This window comes from Electrona antarctica (genome assembly GCF_951216825.1).
Source record: "Electrona antarctica genome assembly, chromosome: 1".
Taxonomy (NCBI): domain Eukaryota; kingdom Metazoa; phylum Chordata; class Actinopteri; order Myctophiformes; family Myctophidae; genus Electrona; species Electrona antarctica.
Window position 1 is genome coordinate 17,715,807 of NC_136806.1, and position 24,073 is coordinate 17,739,879.

Consider the following 24,073-nt stretch of genomic DNA (forward strand, 5'->3'; position numbering starts at 1 on the left):
CTTACATAATACGTGGGGCAGCAGTGGTTCAGGGGTAGAGTGGCCGCTTGGCAACCGGAAGGTTCCCAGTTCGATCCTGGGCTCCCCCAGAGTCAGTGTCGAAGTATCTTTGAGGAAGACTCTGAAGTCTGAACCCCCAATTGCTCCTGATGTGCAGGTTGGTGTCTGGCATGGTTTCCTCTGCCATCGGTGTGTGAATGGGTGAACGTAATGCACAGTCTATGTGAAGTGCCTTGGATAAAGGCACTATATAAATGCACCATTTACAATTTACGTGTGTTTCATCTAATCCTATAATAAACCTGTATACATAATATATGTATTATTATTATTATTATTTATTTATTTTAATCTTAAACTGTATTTGACCTTCGCCGAGTCCCCACAGGGACAACAGTCTCTCTTCACACGGCCGTGCTGGCTTCTACTTGGTGTTACTTCCAATGGGAAAACAACAGAAGTGCTAGCACGCTTTTAACACCCAGAGTGTGCATGGGGTGCTAGAAGTCAAAAGTATTTCAGCTTTCAGCAAATGGTGTTTCACACATGCCGGGATCAATATTTAGTAATTTGTAAAGAAAACAGTGAAAAGGGGGGGTGGGGGGGGGGGATGTGCGTCACAATGCATTGTGAGCCTAGATCGCTTTTTGAATTGAAACCATTGTTAAATTGTGATATTATGAAGTATAATTATCATATCAGACAGTCATATTCATATACAGTACATATCAGACAGGAGGAATAAAACATATCCCTCCGGCAATAAACATGAATTGCCAAATCAAACCTTGCACACCAAGTGCTCAGAAATGTCTTAACTAAAGTATCAGAGGTATTATGTAATAATGTATGGTAGTAGTTTAGTGTAGTGTGATAGCATCGTTTGATTAATTATACCCAAGCTATTTACTTCAACACTGCACCTCATTCCTTCTTGTTATTTTACAAAGTGCTCTAAAAGTTTTGAGTAATACTGTATACAGCAAAACACAACAATGAACCGCTGTCCACTGTTCAGCCTAAAAGAAACGTGTTGGTTGACTTGGTTCCCAGTACGCCAGGAGAATTAATCTGCAGAACGAGATCATCGACAGTTTGAAATGTGGACAAACTGCTGAGAGTCCAAGAGACTTCACACAACAAAGGTTTTAATGAAATGAAAAAAAATAAAAGAAAAAGATCAGGTTATTTCAGACAACAGACTAACTGCTCTTAGCCTCTTACTGAAGCTTACATGTCTTTAAGAATGTCTTTTCTGTTGGTTTTCGTCTCCTCAACAGAAGTGTTGAAGCTGACCCTTCCAGAGGACCAGAGGTTTAGTGTCACCACAGTGACCGTGGGTCAGAGTGCCGTCCTGACCTGTGCCGTCCAGGGAGAGCAGAGACCTCCCATACGTTGGAAACGCAACCAGCAGCTCCTCAATGGCCTGGACCTGGAAGACATTAATGTAAGGCACCGCTTTGATTACCTTGCTTTGTGTCTGATGCGGTGATGTTGTGGTCTATAATGGATGGATAGATATTGCCAGTGTGTTTGGGTCATAGTCCTAGATATCTGTCTGTGAGTGGCAGGGAAAAGTGGACAGAATAATCAGTGTCTGCTCTCCGAGAGTCCGTAATATCCTTCATAACCTTCCGGTCAGAATGTCTTCTTGGCGTGGCAAAGGTTCATTAAACTTCACTTCTCTGCAAGAGCTTTAAAAAGTCTAAAACTCCCCGAAACACCAACCACAGTGAAAGACCCTTTGTGGAAAAATGTAATGATTTATTTTCTGTTTTTATTAAAAAAAAATAGAATCTCATTATTGTTTTGTATTGGTGCATTCATGGATCCAAGAGGCTGTTGACCCTGTGCTGTTATCAGAGAGGAGGCGATGTAGTCTGTAGTGTTTGGTGTCTGTGTTGTTATCGGATAGAAGGGCTTGTTGCCTGTAGTGCTGTGTGACAGTAGTACAGATTGTCTGTGTGTCAACTGGGGACAACACACAGACGGAGACAGAATACAGATGAGGTGTTGAACCAAAGGACATAGTTTTTCAAAGTGCGTGTGTGCGTGTGCGTGTGCGTGTGTGCGTGCGTGCGTGCGTGCGTGCGTGCGTGCGTGCGTGCGTGCGTGCGTGTGTGCGTGCGTGCGTGCGTGCGCATACACATGTGTCCATGAGTGTGCTTGTGGTGATGCCCCCAGACAGAGCCAGCCAGATCAAAGGAACTAGAAATCAACACATCGGAGAGATTATACACTCCAAACCGTGTCTCCATCATCACCTCTGGTCACCTCTGGTCACTTCACTGTGGCATTGCTGATGAAGAAGAGCGTGCGATGCATAATTAAGCCCACAGTGTTGCAGAAGATGAAGGGAGATCCATTAAAGCCACTAAATTATACTTTAGCGGCCCATGTTGTAGTTGGGGAAACATGCAATGGCCGGGATAACTGACTGTTATGGGCAATTCTGCCCATATACCTGGCTGTAAGTGATATTACACTAATTGTATATCTGTGCTCGAGGTAATTGTTTATTCCCCCAAAATCACAAAGGCTAATTTGACCTTTGGAATACACAAACAAGTATATGTCCCATTTTCTGTGCCTGGACATCTCCATTGAGGCGTGCGGTGGCCGCTCTTTACCAAACTACTGTAATTTGGCACGGCTTACGGGTGCTTTTAAGAATCGCTTTCCCAAATGTGTTTGACCAAAATAGCAATTTAGGGGAAAGCGTGCCAGCACGCCCATGATCTAGGCGCAAATACCGGTGTCGGCAAAAAAGATAGCGGGTGACGCTGGACGAAAATACCATTAAGGGACAGAGAAAGCTCCTATATTCGTAATTTTCGGGCAGCGGCTGAATTGCGGGTCGCGTTGCGGGTAAAGTCGGAGACGAAATCGGAGCCCTTAGTATTTATGGTAACTACTCTGTATACACTGGGATATGAGCACCAAAAGTGTGTGTTTGGATTACAGTATGTACTGTATGTGCTGTGTTTACATGCATTGTTTCATTAGTTTACCCAGGGATGTGCACAGTCAAAGTATTTGCATATGTTTAGTTATAGTCTTTACGCCGGGATGTGTGCAGTCAAGTCATTGGGCTGTACAGCAATGGCCCCAAAAGTTTTTGGCCCAAAGGAGCCCTTCCAATATTATGCAATACCATATTCATAATCATAACCAACCATCAAAGGAAATCATTGCATGCTGTTGCATATTTAGGAACAAAAACTATAAATGGATCTTCCTGCATCGCCTCTCCCAACACTGCAGTGAACTGGCTGTTCTGTCGATGTTCGGGTCTGTGGGTTTTAAATTAGACGATTTCGGTTTGGTGGCATGTGGATATTGTGACTGCAGGTCAACCCTGAAATCTACTTGGACTGGACAACAACAGCAAAAACACACGTGGAGCCATACTTGGAGTTGAATCCCTGTCATCAGGTGTATACAGGGTGTATACACCTGATGTATCATCACTGATGACCGCAGCCCCGCGCTGTTGAGTCATCAGGTGTATACAGGGAGGGGCTGGGTCATCACTGATGACCGCAGCCCCGCGCTGTTGAGTCATCAGGTGTATACAGGGAGGGGCTGGGTCATCACTGATGACCGCAGCCCCGTGCTGTTGAGTCATGTGTATACAGGGAGGGGCTGGGTCATCACTGATGACCGCAGCCCCGTGCTGTTGAGTCATGTGTATACAGGGAGGGGCTGGGTCATCACTGATGACCGCAGCCCCGTGCTGTTGAGTCATGTGTATACAGGGAGGGGCTGGGTCATCACTGATGACCGCAGCCCCGTGCTGTTGAGTCATGTGTATACAGGGAGGGGCTGGGTCATCACTGATGACCGCAGCCCCGCGCTGTTGAGTCATCAGGTGTATACAGGGAGGGGCTGGGTCATCACTGATGACCGCAGCCCCGCGCTGTTGAGTCATCAGGTGTATACAGGGAGGGGCTGGGTTGAAAGATAGACAAGCCAGTGAGACAGTCAGTGAGACTGCCAGTGGTGGTAAAGTAACTAAGTACATTTACTTAAGTATTGTACTTAAGTACAATTTTGAGGTATTTGTAATACTTTACCGGAGTATTTTCTAATTTTAGTACTTTTACTTCTACTCCACTATACATCTCGGATACAAATATTGCACTTTTACTCCACTACATTTATTTGAAAACTTTAGTTACTAGACACTTTGTAGATTTTGATTATTAATACAATACATACATTTACCATTTCAGCCTGAAATACATACACCACTGCACTGCTTTTCTGATGTTTAATATAATAGAACACAGTGGAGCTGCCGTCTAAATCCTCAGAAAGCAGCTTAGCATAATCCCAGCGGTTTGACTGTTACCTGGGTGTTGCATCATCATCATTATGTCAAGCTGTTCAGACAGACAGACAGGCAGACAGGCAGACAGACAGACAGACAGACAGACAGACAGACAGACAGACAGACAGACAGACAGACAGACAGACAGACAGACAGACAGACAGACTTTCCCTGTGTGTGTGTGTGTGTGTGAACAGTGTAAATGCTATAAAGTCATGGTAATTCTGGACCAATGATGTGCCAGTTCTTTGTAGCCGTCTGCAGTTATTCTGAGCAGTCAGGTTGCCAAACCGCACTGTGATACAGCCTGTCAGAACACTCTCAATGGTACAGCAATAGAATTTCACAAGACCTTTGCTACTCAAAATCTATCTCTTGACTCAGAAAGACAGACAGACAGACAGACTTTCCCTTTGTGTGTGTGTGTGTGTGTGTGTGTGTGTGTGTGTGTGTGTGTGTGTGTGTGTGTGTGTGTGTGTGTGTGTGTGTGTGTGTGTGTGTGTGTGTGTGTGTGTGTGTGTGTGTGTGTGTGTGTGTGTGTGTGTGTGTGTGTGTGTGTGTGTGTGTGTGTGTGTGTGTGAGCGTGCGTGCGAGTGAGACAGTGATGTAAATGCTATAAAGTTATGGTAATTCTGTGCCAATGTGCCAGTTCTTTGTAGCCGGCTGCAGTTCTTCTGAACAGTCAGGTTGCCAAACCGCACTGTGATACAACCTGTCAGAACTCAGAACACTCTCAATGGTACAGCAATAGAAGTTCGAGCTTGGTACTTAAAATCTATCTCTTGCCTCAGAAGTACACTCTCTGCAGTATACTTTCTTCGGAATGCAGTTGGTGTTATAAGCACAGCTAGTTTTCAAAGGAATTGCTTGAATGCATTTAATGGTAGTTGTTAAATGGACACTATTGGACAGTGGTGACTTGGTGGCAGGGCCGGCCCTCCCTATAGGCAGAGCAGGCAGTTACCTAGGGCAGCGGTAGCCGAACGGTTTGCGGAGCGGTCTTGATACCGGAAGGTCGCCAGTTCGAATCCCCGGACCGGCACGTTAAAATGACCACCGCTGAAGTGCCCTTGAGCAAGGCATTGAACCCCAACCATGAAATGTTCTATGAGCACGGCGTGGCTGTAAACAGGCATCTCGAGCTTAGTCCACTTACCCTGGGTAAACAAAGAACTTTGCTTTGCTTTTTGCGCCATGAGGTGAGGGGGGCACCCACCAAGCATGCTTCTTTTTTTTTCTTTTTTCTAACTCATATATACAATTTGAAAGTTTTGGCAAATCTAAGTTTGGGGCATCACAACACACCCCTCTGACTGATTATTTGGTTTAGTTCAGTAACACTTTCACTTTCACCAGCCACTGATCCTCTTTTTGGCCACCGGCAAGAATCCTGTCTAGGGCATCAAATTGCTCAGGGCCGGCACTGCTTGGTGGTCGACTTGGTGAATTAGCAATGTGCTGGGAAAATGATAGAAACTGGGAAAATGATAAAAACGTGCTTGAAATTAATTTGGAAGACCTAAACAATGCTTTGTATAATGTGTGGTTTCACTGTTTTCTTCTCTACAGATCCCGTCTCAGGTAGGCTTACTGTCGCTCAGCAGACTGACTGTTGTTTCACTGTCTTGTCTTGTTAACATTCACCACCAGAAATGCACCGCAAAGCTACTGAGACCCACATACAGTGGACAGATAGACACATATAATAGATAGGTCCGTGCAGTCTACATTAAATTAGAATATATGAGAATTGGTCTTTATCTTCTACAGGTATCTTTAAATACCTAAACACATTTTATATCTTTAAATCTGCCCTTACCACCTGCTGCCTGTGTGTGTGCGTGTGCATGCATGTGCGTGTGTGGTGTGTGCGTACGTGTTGAGAAGCTCGTTGACAGTGTATGTAGCAGTTCGTTCTGCCCAGCGAGTTTAATTTCTACCCCGCCTTCATGTTTCATTTAAAAGGTGACACAATATGCTCCCAGCCCTGAGGGAATCAATGCACCATCGAACCCCCAGCCCCTGCTCCCCGCCGCCGCCACCACCACCACAGAAAACAACATGCACACACAAGACTGGCTGAACACACAATAGTTTATCTGAGAGAAGAAAGGCCCAAGGCCTGAGCAGTAAACACATGGTTTGACTGCTAAAAGCTGTTTGATAATAAAAAGGCTCCCTCCAGTTTCAGTCTCTCAAAGAGCTTCTCTGTCTCAGACAACAGTGTGTTTTCTTCCCTGTGACCTAAACACTTGAGAAGAGATGGTTTTGACAGCTGACTCTGGCAACTGTCAGAGTCAATGCACCCGAGAGGAACGCTCCATAACAAAGAACCATGATGGCACCACTAAAAGCAAAAACCGATAAAGAAAGCAAACTGTTACACTCTGTAAAATAAAGACATGATATGTTCAAAAATCCATTCTAAAATAAAATCCATCGAGGTGGACCCTTACGGTCCATAACTCTCCAGTTAATTACCACTCAGGATGTTGCAGTTAATCAGTTGAATTTGTGGGAACTGTGGATGTTGAAAAATATCAAAACAAAAATACGGTGCAGAGACAATCATTTCATTTCCTGAGTGCTGCTCTCTGCATGTGAAAGGTCACATGGTCCTTGTTGACACAGACATTCTAAATGCACTTCACCTGGAGTGCATTCAGTAGAGAGGTTAACAATAGGTTTACTATTTAACAAGGCGTTGTTCGGCCAAACTATTTGGCAATACAACAATATGTCTATAGTGCAGACTCATTAGCTTTGTGGCTTCTATCGATGATTTTGTTGTTGTTGTGTTCTTTTTTTTTTTCTCTCTCTCTCTTTTCTTTTTTGTTAAGCACTCATTTTATTGTGTTTATTTGTTTCATGAATATAACATGAATTAATTGTGAGCTTATACATTTGCTCTTCACTCACATCACAAATCTGTTCAGCTTCAATTACAGTTATTTCTTTGTTTGCCTCTTATGTTTTTGCTCTTAAAAGTACACGTGATAATTATTTGAATGCTTACTGCCCTCCATCTATAAGGTCTATCACACTGTATCTAAGTGTATATTTTACTGTATCGCAATCACATACACTTTGGGTTCAGGAATGTGGGTTGCTGCCCTGATGTGTCGTTGTACTGGTAGCTAGCATTGGGCCTTTTTAACCTCACCTCATTTTTCATTAAGTTTCCACTGCAATATATTTCCCCATTGGCGCATAAACGATTCACCTTTTTATTTAGATTAAACTATAGTTGTGTTTTTTCTTTTTTATTACATTTTTTGAGAGCATGGCCAAAGTCCTTTCATTACCTGAGCTGTTTCCCTCACTTGCTCATCATTCACATCCGCACTATGCATTCAGCTCAATGTGAATCCATCACCTCTGCTTGTGTACGGACAATTGTAATACACAAGTCATTCTGACATTACTCTCTCTCTCTCTCTCTCTCTCTCTCTCTCTCTCTCTCTCTCTCTCTCTCTCTCTCTCTCTCTCTCTCTCTCCCTCTCTCTCCCTCTCTCTCTCTCTCCCTTTGTTTTTCTCTCATAGGATTTTGGAGATGATGGTTCATTGTATATCACCAAGGTGACCACCACTCACATGGGCAACTATAGTTGCTATGCCGACGGATACGAACAACTTTCACAGATGCATACATTGCAGGTGAACGGTAAGTGACCACATGTGCATGCACTCGCACACACACACACACACACACACACACACACACGCACACGCACACGCACACGCACACGCACACTGAGAGGGACAGAGACAGGAATAGAAGAGAGGTTTTTGGTTTATAATTTATTTTAATAATTATGTCCTTCCCAAATTGTTTCTGCTGTCTTCAAACGAGTCAGTACATTGTAATTAAAGAGCCCTTGATAAACTTCTATCCTCCAATTCTTCTTGTTGCATGTGTTATCCAACAATGGACCTGATTTAATGCTCCACCAGCTCCACCATCTTCTCATCGTGACTTAAAACTTCAGCAACCATATCAATGGCTACACTTTTTAATTAACCTATAGCACCAGCAAAACGCCTTCTTAGATTGGCTTTGAAAATGTTGCAGCTCTCATTAATGGCCGAGATGTGGCTATTTCCCCATAGTTGCAGAAGACTTTTTTTTATGTCGATGGGAATTTGCCTGGACTTTACACTTGATTTTATTTCCTTAGTAAACATTGTCATAAATAATGTATGCGTTCAGTCACTAGTTTAAAGTCTTGAGTCTTTGAGTCTTTGAGTAGATCCACCCTCATTCCACCCAATAGCATTTGTTTCTAGTTCCGCATTCGGGGCAGGAAATTCCAAGATGGTGTCTTTGAAATCACTGAAATTGTGGCGTCAAAACGGATCTGCAGAATTCATTGGGTCCATATGTCTGTCCGTTTGGGGTATGAACAGCTGCAATACCGCTGGGTGACCTAAAGTGGCACTGTTGAGCATCCCAACCGAGCACCACAACTATAACAATAAAAGTATACCTACCGGTAACAATAGAACTTACCGTACAGTACAGTACAATGTACAGTACAGTTACAGTATACAGTAACTATCACAGTTAAAGTATATAGTTGCACCGCTCAGTTCACACGGGTATGATTTCTTTTTTTTACAGTCTATGGTACATACTGCAGGCTCTTTCTCTCCAGATGAAGTCACACTCACAACTGTGGGATGGCCTTCACACTCTGCATGTATAAGCTGATGTTTTATGTGCTCTTACCACCAAGAGGCCAGGGTTATAGTGCTTCCAAAAGCATCTGCAAAGCCTCAAACAACAATGCGTGCGCGCGCAGCCCGTATGGCTAATCAAAAGTCACAATCAATCACAGCTCACACCTTTGACCATTAATAAACCGTTTCCACACCAAAGAAATGCCTGGTGAAGTGAAAGTCATTGTAGAACTCATGTTGAGAAATGGATCATATAGTTGATATTCTTTGATAACTTTGTTTTTCTCTTAGTCTCTTAGTTACACCAACATTCCTTTGAAGCATTTTACCCCCAATTGGTCCATAAAGGTAACTATTTACTTTTGTTCAAAGGAGACAGTCTGTCACACTATACAGTAGTCAACATGCCCGCAAGCTGTCAGTTTGTCAATGTGATGAAAGACCGTGCAACAAAATTAGACACAGCTGAGTATCACCATATTATTTTTTTCACAATATTGCATTGATTATGCAGTGCCTTACATAAAAAAGCCCAGTACTTAATGTTCTCCGGCACTACGCCATGGACATTTTTCTCTTTTTATCTGCCACTCACGCAACAATCCCATATCCCCTCAGGCAGGGAGTCGGGACGCCTTTGCAAAGTCAGAGCACACTGACTGAATGGCAATCGGAACACATTTCATCTAAATTATGTAGTGTTTAGAAGGAAACAAAACACATCATTAACATGCGTTTCATATACTGACGTTTTGTGCATACATTATCATATCCATTACCATACCTGGGAGTTACACGAGCATGGAATCCTCTTCGTGTAAATGAGTAAATGGTCACGCCCCCCCTCCTAGGGGATAACGTACAGTTTTAGACCTCGGCGGAGGGGCGGCGTCTCAAGCCAACTTGAGCCACAAAAGACACCACAGAGTGAGCTAAAGCATGGGTTCCCAAAGTGGGGTCCGAGGACCCCTAGGGGTACTTGAGGGAGTTCCAGGGGGTACCTAGCTCAATTAGAGATAGTTAGGAACCAAATGGACCCTTATGGGTCTGTAACTCAGAGAGTGTACAAATGGAACCAAATGGACCCGTTAGTATTTTCAAATGGGGGTCCGTGGGCTAATTAGCGTCAATTTTGGGGTACTTGACATGAAAAAGTTTGGGAACCACTGCGCTAAAGCACTCGGGTTGCCCTGTCGAATGTTGCAAAGTTCCCTTAGCTGTTTGAGTTGCAACGAGATACGGACGGAATAGTAAAGCATGTTCTGGCGAGATGCCCCGACTGCCACTCAAAGTGGATACTGGTCAATCACAGCGTGTCCTTGCACAAGTGCACTAGCCAATCACAGTGTGTCCTTGCACAAGTGCACTAGCCAATCACAGCGTGTCCTTGTACAAGTGCACTGGCCAATGCAGCGTGTCCTTGTACAAGTGTACTGGCCAATCACAGCGTGTCCTTACTCAAACACGAAGAGGATTCCATGCTCGCGGGAGGTACGAGGGCCAGGCTTCAACGCTGATAGCACTCATTAATGCATAGTACGGTATGCAAACGGAGTTGGAGTGGATTGGGCGAGGCCGATAGTGTAATGTCTGGAATAAAATTACTCTCTGATCAGGTTAGACTTTTGTTTATGTAAAGAAGTCTATTTTAGACTGAAGCCGCAGCCACAGTTGGCATTTATTTCAATTAAGCGAGGAAGAAATAAAATAAACTGAGAGTTGGACAGATATTAAAGATATTAAATTGAAATGAAACACGGACAACTTTCTCTTAGTTAGAGTCTGTAGATGTATTCATCCTCAAGTGTATAAGACACCAAATAGATGCACAAGAGAGCATCAGTTGAGGAAAAGAGAAAGAAAAATGTCTCAATTATAATCCAACAAGCTGTTGGAGAATGTTGAAGATGTCTTCATTATTATACAGACAGAAGCGTGTGTGTGTGTGTGTGTGTGTGTGTGTGTGTGTGTGTGTGTGTGTGTGTGTGTGTGTGTGTGTGTGTGTGTGTGTGTGTGTGTGTGTGTGTGTGCGTGTGCGTGGGTGCCTCTGTGCTCACAGGCTTCTGTGTATACTGTAGAAGCATGCAGTGTACTGTACGGTGAACATAATTAAAAAGGAGTTCTCGGAGTGCTTGTTGCTGTAACTCTCTCGTCTTTATGCTCTCCTATTATTGGAGGCCATGAATCTCTCAAGACTCTTAAAGGCTGAAGTGTCTCTAATGTGTTATGAACCTGCTATACGGCCTCAGGGTTTGTTAGATATTGTGGAATTAATGAACAGAGAGTAGACGTAATTGTTCCCAAACATACAGTCGTTATATTCTCCAATCTTTGGAACCAGAGCCGAATACTTAATACTTCACAATAATCTGTTTCGGTGACAAATTGCTAACTACTTCTCAAAATAAACAGACTATTTCTGAGAACAAGCCCGATTAACAGCACTGTACTAAACGGTAGCTAAAGTAGGAAACAGATTTGTTTAAGACTAGATGTAGATGTGGTTGTGGTTTCCCAGTGTTGATTTCGTTGACTAAAACTATGACAAATTTTTCAAATAAAAACTAGACAAAAATGTTAGGAAGGGACTAGCACTAGTGCGTGCTTGTGTGCGTGCGTGCGTGTGTGCGTGCGTACCTTAAATAATAATAAAGAAATCGCCGTAAAATCTTGTAAAAGAAAAACAACACATCGTTAAAATGAAAGAATGCAGCAAATGGAAAATGTTTAACACTCATATTTTACTTTCTCTAATAACAACAAGAGATACCTGATGAAGGTCATGAGACCGACATGTTGTAACTCAGCTTAATAAACTGCTGCGTGTGGGATCTCCCTTCTCTCTAATAACAAACTAAAACATGAACCAAAAACAACGTTTTATTTTTATTTTATTTTTTTTGCTATAATTTGAATAGAAATTGAAATCCTGAATTATTAAGTTAATGAAAGCGGGTCATGTTTGCAAATCAATAATATATCAGTATCATGATATTAACCTGGGGGCCACATTAAGTGAAGGTGGGGGCCACATGTGGTCCCCGGGCTGCCAGTTGCCCATGTATGTTCTAGAACAGTGGTTCCCAAAGTGGGGTCCGGGGACCCCTAGGGGTCCTTGAGGGAGTTACAGGAGGTCCCCAGATGAATGATAGTTAGGAACCCAAATGAACCCTTATTGGTCTGTAACCCAGAGAGGTCCATTTGTACACTCTCAGAGTTAAATTAACATTGATTTACATCAGGGCCCCAGAGATAGAAATGCCATTAAATGTGGGTCCGTAGCCAAATGCATTCTCATATGGGGGTCCTTGATATATATTTTCTGATGGGGGGCCGCAGGCTAATAAGTGTCAATTCGGGGGTCCTTGACAGGAAAAAGTTTGAGAACCACTGTTCTAGAAGTCTGTTGATGTCCTTTGTGTATACACATGCGTATTGTACACATAGGATGTGCATGTATGGTGTCAGAAAGCGACAGGAAACGTATACCTTGAAGTAGTGTAATGTAATGTCCTGCAGGAGGAGAATGTGTTTCACAATAGATATCTCAATGGCTAATTGGCTAATACGCTATAATACCAAGACTCTGATAATGTGAATAAAATGTTAGCTGCAAGAGGAAGTAGAGGTTTTACAGAAAGTGCCTGCCATCTTATCGAGCAGAGCATATTACTTTTGTAAAACTGCAGACTGAGTTTATCAATGCATAGCTCTCTCTCTCTCTCTCTCTCTCTCTCTCTCGTGCACGCACGCACGCACGCACGCACGCACGCACGCACGCACGCACGCACGCACGCACGCACGCACGCACGCACGCACGCACGCACGCACGCACGCACGCACGCACGCACGCACGCACGCACGCACGCACGCACGCACGCACGCACGCACACACACAGCTGTATTTTCACATGTATATTTATATATCTATTAGGAATAGTTGTAATGTTGTTCAACTGGATGGTTGATGTAGATCATTTTAATGGATTTTATTTTGATTGCTCCGTAGCAGTGAACTGAAATGCTACAAGAAGGACTTCTTAGAAAGTTATCCACACTGACGTGCGTGCGTGCGTGCGTGCGTGCGTGCGTGCGTGCGTGCGTGCGTGCGTGCGTGCGTGCGTGCGTGCGTGATAGGTGCTATTGTTGTCTCCATGCCTACATGTCATCCTATCCTGCCAGAGGTTGACATCTGTCACTACAATGACTCCTTTAGTATGACTACAGTAACCTGGCTGCCACCACAGTTCTCTGTGGCTCTTGAAAGTTGGCAGTCAGACTGACACAGGCCTCCAGGCTGCAGAGCATCACTGCGACCAGATGGCTGTAGGCTCCCTTCTCCATCGTCTGCTCGCCTTACTCCAAACGCAGACGGTCACAGAAGGCAGCTCTCCACAGCAGAAGCCTTCGTCTCAGTCATCCTCTGCCAAACAAACACAGACAGGAGCCTCCATCTTTTTTCTCCTGACCTGCCACCACCGCCGACCTCTGGAGTCTATTTTAGAGACAGGAAATGTAGGACGGCAAACTGGGCCAGTGAGGGAGTGAGGGAGTGCATGAAAACAAGAAGATAAGACACACACACCTCACCCGCTTAAACCTTAAACTATACAGTCAAGTTGTTGTATAACTGACTTTTGGCGTGACTCGCTCTCCCCGCTGTAAATGGAAATTACAGCGGGGAGAGTGTGTAGTTCTGTATGTGGGTCTGACATATTCTCCCTGAATGAAATCTGATTGTCTGAGGTGCAGGTAAATCTGAGCTCTTTTCATTCGAAGCGTTATTTTGATTGTTTCGTGGCTTTTAAACCTACTGCCAGCGATGCGAGCGAACGATGAAATCTCATTAGAATCCATGTTTTTCTTTGTGACTGTCCTGACGTACCGCGAGCGACAACTCGCCGTTCAGCGACGTCGTCCACCCCTCCTATATCCGTTCAGCGACGTCGTCCACCCCTCCTATATCCGTTCAGCGACGTCGTCCACCCCTCCTATATCCGTTCAGCGACGTCGTCCACCCCTCCTATATCCGTTCAGCGACGTCGTCCACCCCTCCTATATCCGCTCGCAGTCTCTACTTGAGTGAGCTTTCGTGGCTTTAGTGGTTGAGATATACACGCTACTATTTATTGGTTATTTGATTGGTTCAGGCTACGTCGCAACGCAATGGCCGACGCTCCATATCGCATGATTTCTGTATAGCATGGCTATACAGACGCTTTAACCTCCAACTGCTCCCTTATGTGCTCACTCTGAGCAAGTTTTGTGGGTCAAGTAATTTCCCCTTGGGGTTCACTACAAATTCCCTTTTATTAAGCAAGATACTAATGCATTAGCATCTTAAGCGTCCATTGGTCCAGAGCGGAGCGTTGCCGAGGCTACTCTGGCAATGCAGATGTTAATTGTTGAAGTGGGTAAATACTGGGTAAATAGTTTGCCGATGTTTGTTTGAAGGATTGTCTACAAAGGTTTATGCAGTCAGAGCACGCGCATTCCAAATATTATTGTCCTGCATGACCCATGAACACCCGAGGCCATGTCTGTTGATACAAACACATTCTATCGTACAAATCGCTTTTCTGCAGGAACAGAAAAGGCAATGAAAATATTCCCCAGAACGACAAACAAAAAGTCAAGGGAAAGTCTGCAGAACAGACGACGGCTATAAGTCAACAGGCTCCTTTCTATTCATGTTGTTTTCTCTGATTCTCTTATCTCCCATGCTGACCAAGGTTACACAAAATCAATGGCCACTATAGGTGAAATCAATAGCCTCTGAACAGAGGGTCTCTTTGTTATTTATTTAGCTGATCTGTTTGGCTTCACAGAACATGGTAGCATAAATTTAAACGTAATTCAGCGTATGCTGAAAGGCACTCCTGTCCTGATTGCTGGCAATGTTCAAGCTCATTGCTCGCGACATTCTCTGTAAGAGAAAACTTCTTGTTGGATAAGGTCACCTCAGCAGTTATTCCCACAGGAAAGCCACATTTATTCACCTCTCCTGTCTCTCTCTCTCTCTCCCTCTCTCTCTCTCTCTCTCTCTTTCTATCGCTCTCTCAGTTCCTCCCGTCATCAGGGTGTATCCAGAGAGCCAGGCCAGGGAGCCGGGAGTTACTGCCAGCCTCCGATGTCACGCTGAGGGCATCCCCAATCCACAGCTGGCGTGGTTGAAGAACGGCATGGACATCGCCACCAAGCTGTCCAAACAGCTCACTCTGCAAGGTAGAATGACACTTTACAGTCATCACCACCACCACCACCATCATCATCATCATCATCATCATCATCATCATCATCATCATCATCATCATCATCATCATCATCATCATCATCATCATCATCACCATCACCATCACTGCCATATAAAATCTAATACTATCGTCACTATCATCATCGTACATTTACAACAATGATTTGCATACACAAAGTAAAACATAAAAAAGGAAAACCAAATATTACATAAAGCAGGTGCATATAGGCCTTCTTCCAATATGACGTCAGCTTAAAAAAAACTTTTAAAAATAGCCAAAGAAACAAGGACATCTAACTTCAACTTTTCTTGACATTGATTCCATATACTATATGATATAGAATTCTACATCATGTATAGCCTTGATATACAGTATGTGGTCCCTGGGTCAAAACCACAGATCAATACGTCACGCAAAGAAATATCAGGGCCAATCAAGGACTTCTCTGTATATGAAGCACTTTGAAATTCCCTTTGCATGAAACGTGTTTGACTTAACTGTGTGTGTGTGTGTGCGTGTGCGTGTGCGTGTGTGTGTGTGTGTGTGTGTGTGTGTGTGTGTGTGTGTGTGTGTGTGTGTGTGTGTGCGTGTATGTTCGTATGCGTGTGCATACATGGCTTTTTCTCAAAGCTAATGGAAGCGAGGTTCACATCAGCAACGTGCACTTTGAGGACACTGGAGCGTACACGTGCATCGCCAAAAACGACGCTGGCGTGGATGAAGACATCTCGTCTTTGTTCGTGGAGGACTCTGCACGCAAAACCCGTATGTGTATCTTATGCTTCTTCATATTTATTTAAACTAGAACTGTGCCTGTCGGCCACCGGCCTACTTGGGAACGATGCAATTTGGGAACCTAGTATGCAATACCTGTTTTCATAGCACTCGAGTGGTTAAGTAATCAAATGTCAGGTGTGGGCTTGCCATGGCAATCAATTAGCTGAGGCAGAGGCTGATATGAGGTGAGGGGACTTATAGCTCATTGGGTCCACTGCAACCCATTTGTTTCACCCAGTGTGAATGTAATCCTGGCCGCTACACTTCCTCTGCCAGCCTGAGGGGGGAGCGGACTGACCTCATGCTTCCTTCTATGCATGAGGAGTCCAAGCTGCTTCTTTTCACCTGACAGGGGATAGTTTCCCTGGCCGAACGCAGCGTGTGGAAGAAACACGTTATTCCGACCAATTCCTTTCCCCTCCATCAGGCACCCCGGTTGGCCAGGGGGAGGTAGTTTAGAGACCAGGATTACTGCATGTTTTTTGTGGGGGAACCTACCATAGGGGATACAGGGAGAACATGCAAACTCCACACATAAGGTCCTTTCGCCAACCCCGCCTCGGGTATGGGCACTGATGACGCGAAGGAGAGAACACGCCCCCCAGAGGGAATCGAACCCAGGACCTTCTAACTGTGAGGCGACAGCACTACCGACTGTGCCACCGTGCCCCCTGGGTCCACTGTCTGACAGAGCCTGACCAGAGCCTTTTTTGGCGGTTCTGGACAACCGAGTCCAGAACCATCCAGATCAAGGCCGGGCACTGCATTCCCTGTGGTGGTGTGGAACGCGTGGAGTAGATCATATGAAGAAAAGAGAGATGACTATGATTCCCATGAAATCATATTTCAATGAGTAATGTGAGACGGAGATGCATGGGTGGGAGTTGTATGAATAGTACAGCATCCTGCTGTACCATCCTCCAACAGAGGCGTTCTATTCAGCCCTGATGAAGACCGTATAGGTCGAAACATGTCGGTTGAATAAAGTTCTCCTCCTTTTTAACCTTTAATTGTGCGTAAAGAAGTGCACTCGCACAGCAGCATTTCAGTCAATTCACACAGTGTGTGCGTGTTCGTGCAATGTCCTGTGCCCCTGCTACAGTCTGTCCTGTGCCCCTGCTACAGTCTGTCCTGTGCCCCTGCTACAGTCAGTGTGTGCGTGTGTGTGCACTGTCCTGTGCCCCTGCTACAGTCTGTCCTGTGCCCCTGCTACAGTCTGTCCTGTGCCCCTGCTACAGTCAGTGTGTGCGTGTGTGTGCACTGTCCTGTGCCCCTGCTATACAGTCAGCAGATTGTGGTGTATTCCATGCGGCCAGTCTAGCATCACACAATGACGTTCTGGTAAAGGTCAGAAGTCAGTGGTTTTCTTTGAAGCTTCTGAAGCTGTGTGCACATTGACGGCATGACCTCCACTGGTTGTGACGGCAGTACAGTTCAAAGGAACGGCAGCAACGATAAGGCCACAGCTCTGCCTTTTTGATATGACTGGAATAAATGAGACGTAGCTTGCAGAGTTAGTTCAGTCAGTCACACTCAAGGGAGTTCATGCCGTGCTCAAAGGCGCATACTATACTCAAGGGGTTAACATGCTGCATTACTATGTGGGTGTATTCAGTGTGTGCAAGACACTCATGTCATTCGCTGATGTGGCAGTCAGCTGACCAATTGGGCGGGCTACTTAAGCTCACTAGTCTGCATGCTCTTCCTGCCTTCCTTCTGCTATGGTTCCTGGTTGTTATGTGATGTTTGCTCCCACCACCACCCCAGCACCACCGGTGGGCTCTGCTATTTATGCTCCCCATGGGGGGGTTATTGTATATCTATCTCCCTGCTCTTAATGTTTTATGTTGTTGCTTAATCTTGCCGAGCAGGGAGAAATCCAGCAGAGCCGAACGCCAAGTCAAATAATCATATGCACACTCATTACTCATTCTGTAATAAATATTGGTAAATCTATTTGTGAGTTGTCTGCAGACTGAACCTGAATACATATTTGACCCATATTAATTTACTCAAAAGATTGTGGCCTTCTAAGTATATGTGCGTAGCCTGACACTGAATTTTTATTTCGTTTAACTTCATTATTCAGACTGAAAGCCCTTCCCATGGCAGCAGTTTCTGGGATGGCCGTTGCCTAAGCGGCAGTCTTCGGCGATTGGTTGACACTTGACACCAGCCAATCAAAATAGTAGAAAGGCAAATGACGTCGTTGTCCCAACCCGGTTGCTAAGCAAACAAACACAGTCAACGAGCGCTACTAGCACGTAAACAAACACAGGTGTTTCTAAAATATGTTAACATATCAATTTAAATGTATTTCATTGTGGAACCACCTACATCAATTCTTAAAAATGGTCTGTACAGGGGAGAATAAAAAACAAAAAATAAGTATCTTTATTCGAAGGTAAAAGTCTGTTTCGGTAGTGACACGTTTTGGGAGAGGAAAGATATTCCAATAAATTATTAAAATACAATATGATAATTGAGTGTGCATCACTGCCTTTACTAAATATGTGTCCCTTAGATCTGGTGCAACATGAATATGGTAAAAGTTTTTCCAAAATAGCATACAAATGTCACACAATTTACAACCCCCCCCCCACACTTGGTTGCAAGCTTTTCAGCATGCAACCAAGTGTAATATCACTTATATTGGATCTCTTAACATTTTAGTCTAGTTTTTATTTGTTGACGAAATTGTCAGTATATTTAGTCATCATAGCTTAGTTTTCATTTAGTTTCCATTTAGTTTTCGTCAGTGAAAAAAGGTAGTCAACGAACTTTTTTTGTCTTAGTTTTAGTCGACAAAAACAAACACTGACGCATGCACGCACACACGTGCACGCACACACACACACACACACACACACACACACACACACACACACACACACACACACACACACACACACACACACACACACACACACACACACACACACCTCTCACTCACATCTCTTGCTTTGTTTGTTCCACTTGAAAATAGCTGTCACAGACAAGTGTTATTGATGGCAAAGTGGCACGTCCTCAGACAATGGTTTTGAGTGACAATATTATGAGGTGCTCTGGAGTGGACAAAAGTACAGTGATTGCTTTGTTTTTCCATTGTCTCCCTAGTGTGATTTGGCTTGACTTTTGTTCAGAACTGCCAGAAAATAGCACGAGTGCTGTTTGGAAATGCATCACATTTGAGGTGAATTAACAAGGAAAGACAAAGGATGGCAGCAAGCAAGCATTATGCAAATTATGCTACAGACAGAGCAGTCAACCTAGACTAGTGCTAACACAATGTAGCACATGGGGGTGCCCATGGGCACCCCACTTGTGTGTGTGGGTGTGTGTGTGGGTGGGTGGGTGGCTGGGTGCATCTTAGCACGAAAACAGCTTGGTTGTTTTTCACCACCTGTGCGCAACCTAACACACACACAAACACACACACATATTAACTGTATATATGGTGATTTCGGGTGTGCCAGTACAGTACAGTACAGTACAGTACAGTTACAGTACAGTACAGTGGAGGGTACAGTAGAGGGACCTCCACACGGTAACTCTGTCATTTCTCAGCCCCTTCGGAAGCGGGGTGGCTCGCCGGAATCGGGCCGGCACCCTGGGTGCGTTCCTCTGGGTCTGGACCCCCACACGGAGTTGCACCACTTACTTCACACAGGTGTGAACTTGAGAGCTACTTTCAAAATGACCAGCTCAATGAGATCTATCCACCAAAAAAATATATTATCCCAATACTTGAAATAGTTTAAAAATGTATGCCATACTGTGTAGATTATATCAGACCAGGACTGGCTTGACCAGCTCACCACCTCAGTCAAGAATGTATTATTGTTATTTTAAGAAGAAGCTGCTGTCGGTAAAAAATAAATACTATAAGTTTTAAAGAATTGCACGATTTGCGCGTGCGAGTGGTCTTTGCAAAATGTTAAAATAGGACGTTGAATGGAGTGGACTTGCTGTCTCATATATATTGAGTGAAGCTTACAATGGTCACCTTCAAAATGGCATGCCCTGTGATGCCGTGAATCGAGGTACTCCCTCTTTCCCAGGTGTTACGCCCAGGCGAACAGGGTTTTTTTTCATAATTTCGGTGAGGTTAGGGTTAGGGTTAGGGGTAGGTTTAGTTAGACCTGAAGACGATTCTACAAATGTCTTCTGAATCATGACAGTTTTCTGAAAAACCCATGTTTCTATGTCAGTCGTTCTCAAACATTTTCATGTCAAGGACCCCCATAAATATATATGTAATTGGCTGCCGACCCCCATCTGAAAATATGTTGTTCCAGGGACCTCCCAGAAGCAAAGATTTGAGTTAAAAACGTTTGCTCTGAAAGGATATATATTCAAAGATTTGGCCACATTTTCACAATTTTTCAAAAATAGCAGATCTACAAGCTTGTGGCGCGGCACTCGGTGCCGCACTATGAGCTTGTAGATCTGCTATTTTTCAATAGCTAAAGTATAACATAATGCTTAAAACACCAAAAGGGGTTCCCGTCCAGAATGGGTTTAATGTTAGCGTTTAGACACAATCAGGGCGAAACACCTGGGAAAAGAAGGAGTCCCGTGAGATCGAATCCCACCAGAGTCCTGTTCCAGCACAGCGCACCTGTGCATCTCCCTCCCTGGATTATAAAATCTGTCTAACGGAGAAAAAGTGTAGCAGAGAACTTGATTGCTGTTTTTCTCCTGATAAGGAATTAGCTTACAGCTGGCAATCGCCTCCTTTGTCACAGTTAACGGGGCCACGGCGACTTGAGGCACGGCTGAACCAGCACTGCTATATTCCTGGATGTCACTTTCTCTCCCCCTCTCCATCATTCTTTTTACCTCCATCTAACCGTCTCCCTGTTTACAGAGACTGTGCATGAGGCTTGTACACACGCACGCACGCACGCACGCACACACGCACGCACGCACGCACGCACGCACGCACGCACGCACACACGTGCACGCACGCACGCACGCACGCACGTGCACGCACGCACGCACGTGCACACAGCTGGCGAGCCGGCTAGAGCGCGGTGCTAACTTTCATCTGAAAGCTATTCACATGTATCGACTGCCTGCAGGAGCCAAACCTCTCCCCAGGCAATCACTGTCAGTCAGCAGGGAGATTGTTATTGTGGCATTGCAGATGTCAGGATCACGAAAACATAAATAAACATGCAGAAACACACACAAACGTCACGGGCACACACCTACAATGGCTAAACACAAGCATAGCCCATACTGTAAAAACACATGCGCAAAAACACATGCTACAAACGCATTATGTGTACTATTCAGCAAAGAGAGCTATAAGTATATTACTGTATATTTGGGAGTAGAAGGTTAAAATGTACAAAGTCATGGGATGAGGTTGCATGAAGTAATTAGTGCCTCTGAATCTCAAAAAATGTGGATTGGACTGTACTGAAGTTGTGACTGCAGTTGTATTTGGTGTGCATATTTATTTGTCATAGTCCGCCTACGTTCATCGCCACGAACAAGGACTGAGGCCGATTCTAAAAAGCCCTCTAAATCCTGACCTAAGCTTTCTGAAAAACGTCAAATATTTATATAGCATCAAAGTTTATTAATTTTTTAATACTGTACATACTGTACAGAACCCCAAGAGGGGTTCACGTCCAGAAGGGTTAGAACACCAAAAGGGGTTCCCGCCTAGAATGGGTTAAGTAGAAATCATCAATTGTATTTTCACATTATCTTCTACACAACAATGGACAAACCAAATATAATGGAAATGTCCACTGAGCGCTGGTGGCCCAAATCTGTCACTGCGGAACAGAAGGATTTATTTCCCTGCTGTGATGTTTGGAGCACAAGGCTGTTTCTCAGAGTCTGCTGAGAGTCTCTCTCAGCAGAAAATACAAAAAAAATGTTTGAACGGGAGCTATTTGGTGTGTCGATCTTTCTATTCAAGTCTAGTATTATGTTTTGATCCAGCAGCACCCATCCTATTCGGCATTGGTATGTTAAATGTTTCTTTTTTGTAATGTTTCTTATAGAGCTGGCACTGTGGCACAGCAGACAACCTTCTACTGTTATGTCTGCTGTGGAACCCATTGTGGATTAGTACAACTCTATCTGTTCAGCAGAGGAGATTAAACAGAATTATACTGTGCTCATGCTGTAAGTATCACATTTATGCCTCGCAGAGCAAATGGGCTTTCTATTTTCTTACACTCAACGCACTGCAAGAGGCAGAATGACGGTCTAAGGCTGTTGACAGAGGACTGAATACATTATTAAGCAATAGATGGAAGTGAGCAGCAGCGACACGATTACTGAGCTCCTTCAGACAAATCTGCCACCTGGCAACTTGAAGGTCAGCACTAAAATGAGCTTTTTTTTTCTCTCTCAAATTCACCCGAGCATCTTGTTGTTTTGTGTTTTTGAAACTAACCTGAGCCGACGATAATGCTGAGGTCTTTTAAAGAGAGGGTGTCGGCAGCAGCCTGTGCAACCATCCATCTCTGACAGACTGCTGCTAAACTGGCATAAATATCTGCTTCACACCACAGGACCATTGATTCTACAGAGACTGTTCCTGCTATGTCTAGTCTTGTGTCTACTTCTGCAGAGGTGTGGACATAAAGGAGTATGTGGCCACTCAGGGGGTGCAGACGTTAGTCAGACGTATACCAACAGTCCGACATACGTGGCTGGTTAAGACTCACCTATGGCTCCGACATGCGTGTCCGGTTAAGACACATGAGTGGCCGGTTAAGACACATATGAGTGGCCGGTTAAGACTCACCTGTGGCTCTGACATGTGTGGCCGGTTAAGACTCGGTTAGGGGTAAGACGTATTGCCTGCCCGGACTGTTAGTATGTCGGACCAAAGATATGCACCTGCTGCTCAGAACGTGCCCATTCGTGGGTGCTTGGTCCCCGGAAGTTCTGATTTCTGCGCCTTTTCGACAACTGCATTGTAGAATACCGAAGTGTTGACGTTAAAGGAAAACTTATATATTTTCTTTCAACCAAAGTTCATGTTTTAGGTTGTTTATTTGTGTTATTATTATTATTTTTTTCATTTGCTGCTTTCTTTCATTTTAGTGATTTTAGCTATAGTTCACAAAATTCTCCCCTGGTCCTGGGGGCTTATGAAGAGGGGTGCAGTATTATCTCTCATTATGTGGGTTTGTACTCGAGACACACACAGGCCTGACTTGCTCGCTCAGATAAAGAAAGTCAATGGACCAGAGGTTAGTATTGAAGGACCGTGGTGGAAGTGGTGGTCTGGGCATGTTTAATTCAGTCCATTGACTCACAGTATACTTGACATTATGGTTGAACCATTTCCCAAAGCATACCGTGGAGTGTTTATTTTGCAAAGAAGCCATTTGGGTTCAGCCAATTGTGATACAGTTACAGTATAACCTGCTAAGACTTGAAACTTGTACTACTGTATGAGATGTCATTTAGTGCAATGCATTTTAAAGTGTGGATTGATTTGAACAGTCTGGCTGAAAATATTCTCCCTTGTAGAAAAGTTTGCTTTAAGAATTGTGCTGAACTGACCATGAGTGAATGAATTATGTTTACCCACCATTGACATTGGTAAAATTGTTAACGTTTTAATGGCTTTGGAGAAATGTAAATGAAAGTGAAACTATAGAAAGAAAGAAAGACAGACAGACAGACAGACAGACAGACAGACAGACAGACAGACAGACAGACAGACAGACAGACAGACAGACAGACAGACAGACAGACAGACAGAAAGAAAGAAAGACTGTTTTTACTGTTACACACTGTGATAGCCTCCAGTGGTGATGAACCACAGCAGCTATAACTAAAGCCCATTACAAACGGTACACTGTAGAGGTGCTGCCAGGTGAGTGACCACTGCAGAGCAGGTCGTCCACACTGACAGCGGCCCTTAGTCACTATTACCTCTGCTGTCACCCAATTACAGTCCAGTCTGAGTCCAGCTACTGTATATGATGCACCCATTTAATCTTCCTCCATGCCAATATGTTCAGCACCACAGGCCGTTTTGGACCAC

At 44.3% G+C, this 24,073-nt stretch overlaps 1 protein-coding gene across 1 annotated transcript in view; it reads left to right on the forward strand.

Annotated features, from left to right (window-relative positions):
• Nucleotides 1-24,073, forward strand: part of fstl5 (follistatin-like 5) — a 146,129-nt gene that overhangs the window by 97,714 nt on the left and 24,342 nt on the right. Inside the window, exons 5-8 of the mRNA XM_079525439.1 lie at nucleotides 1,281-1,447; nucleotides 7,877-7,997; nucleotides 15,077-15,238; nucleotides 15,898-16,032. Coding sequence (XP_079381565.1) covers nucleotides 1,281-1,447; nucleotides 7,877-7,997; nucleotides 15,077-15,238; nucleotides 15,898-16,032 — 585 coding nt within the window. The remainder of the gene's footprint in view (nucleotides 1-1,280; nucleotides 1,448-7,876; nucleotides 7,998-15,076; nucleotides 15,239-15,897; nucleotides 16,033-24,073) is intronic.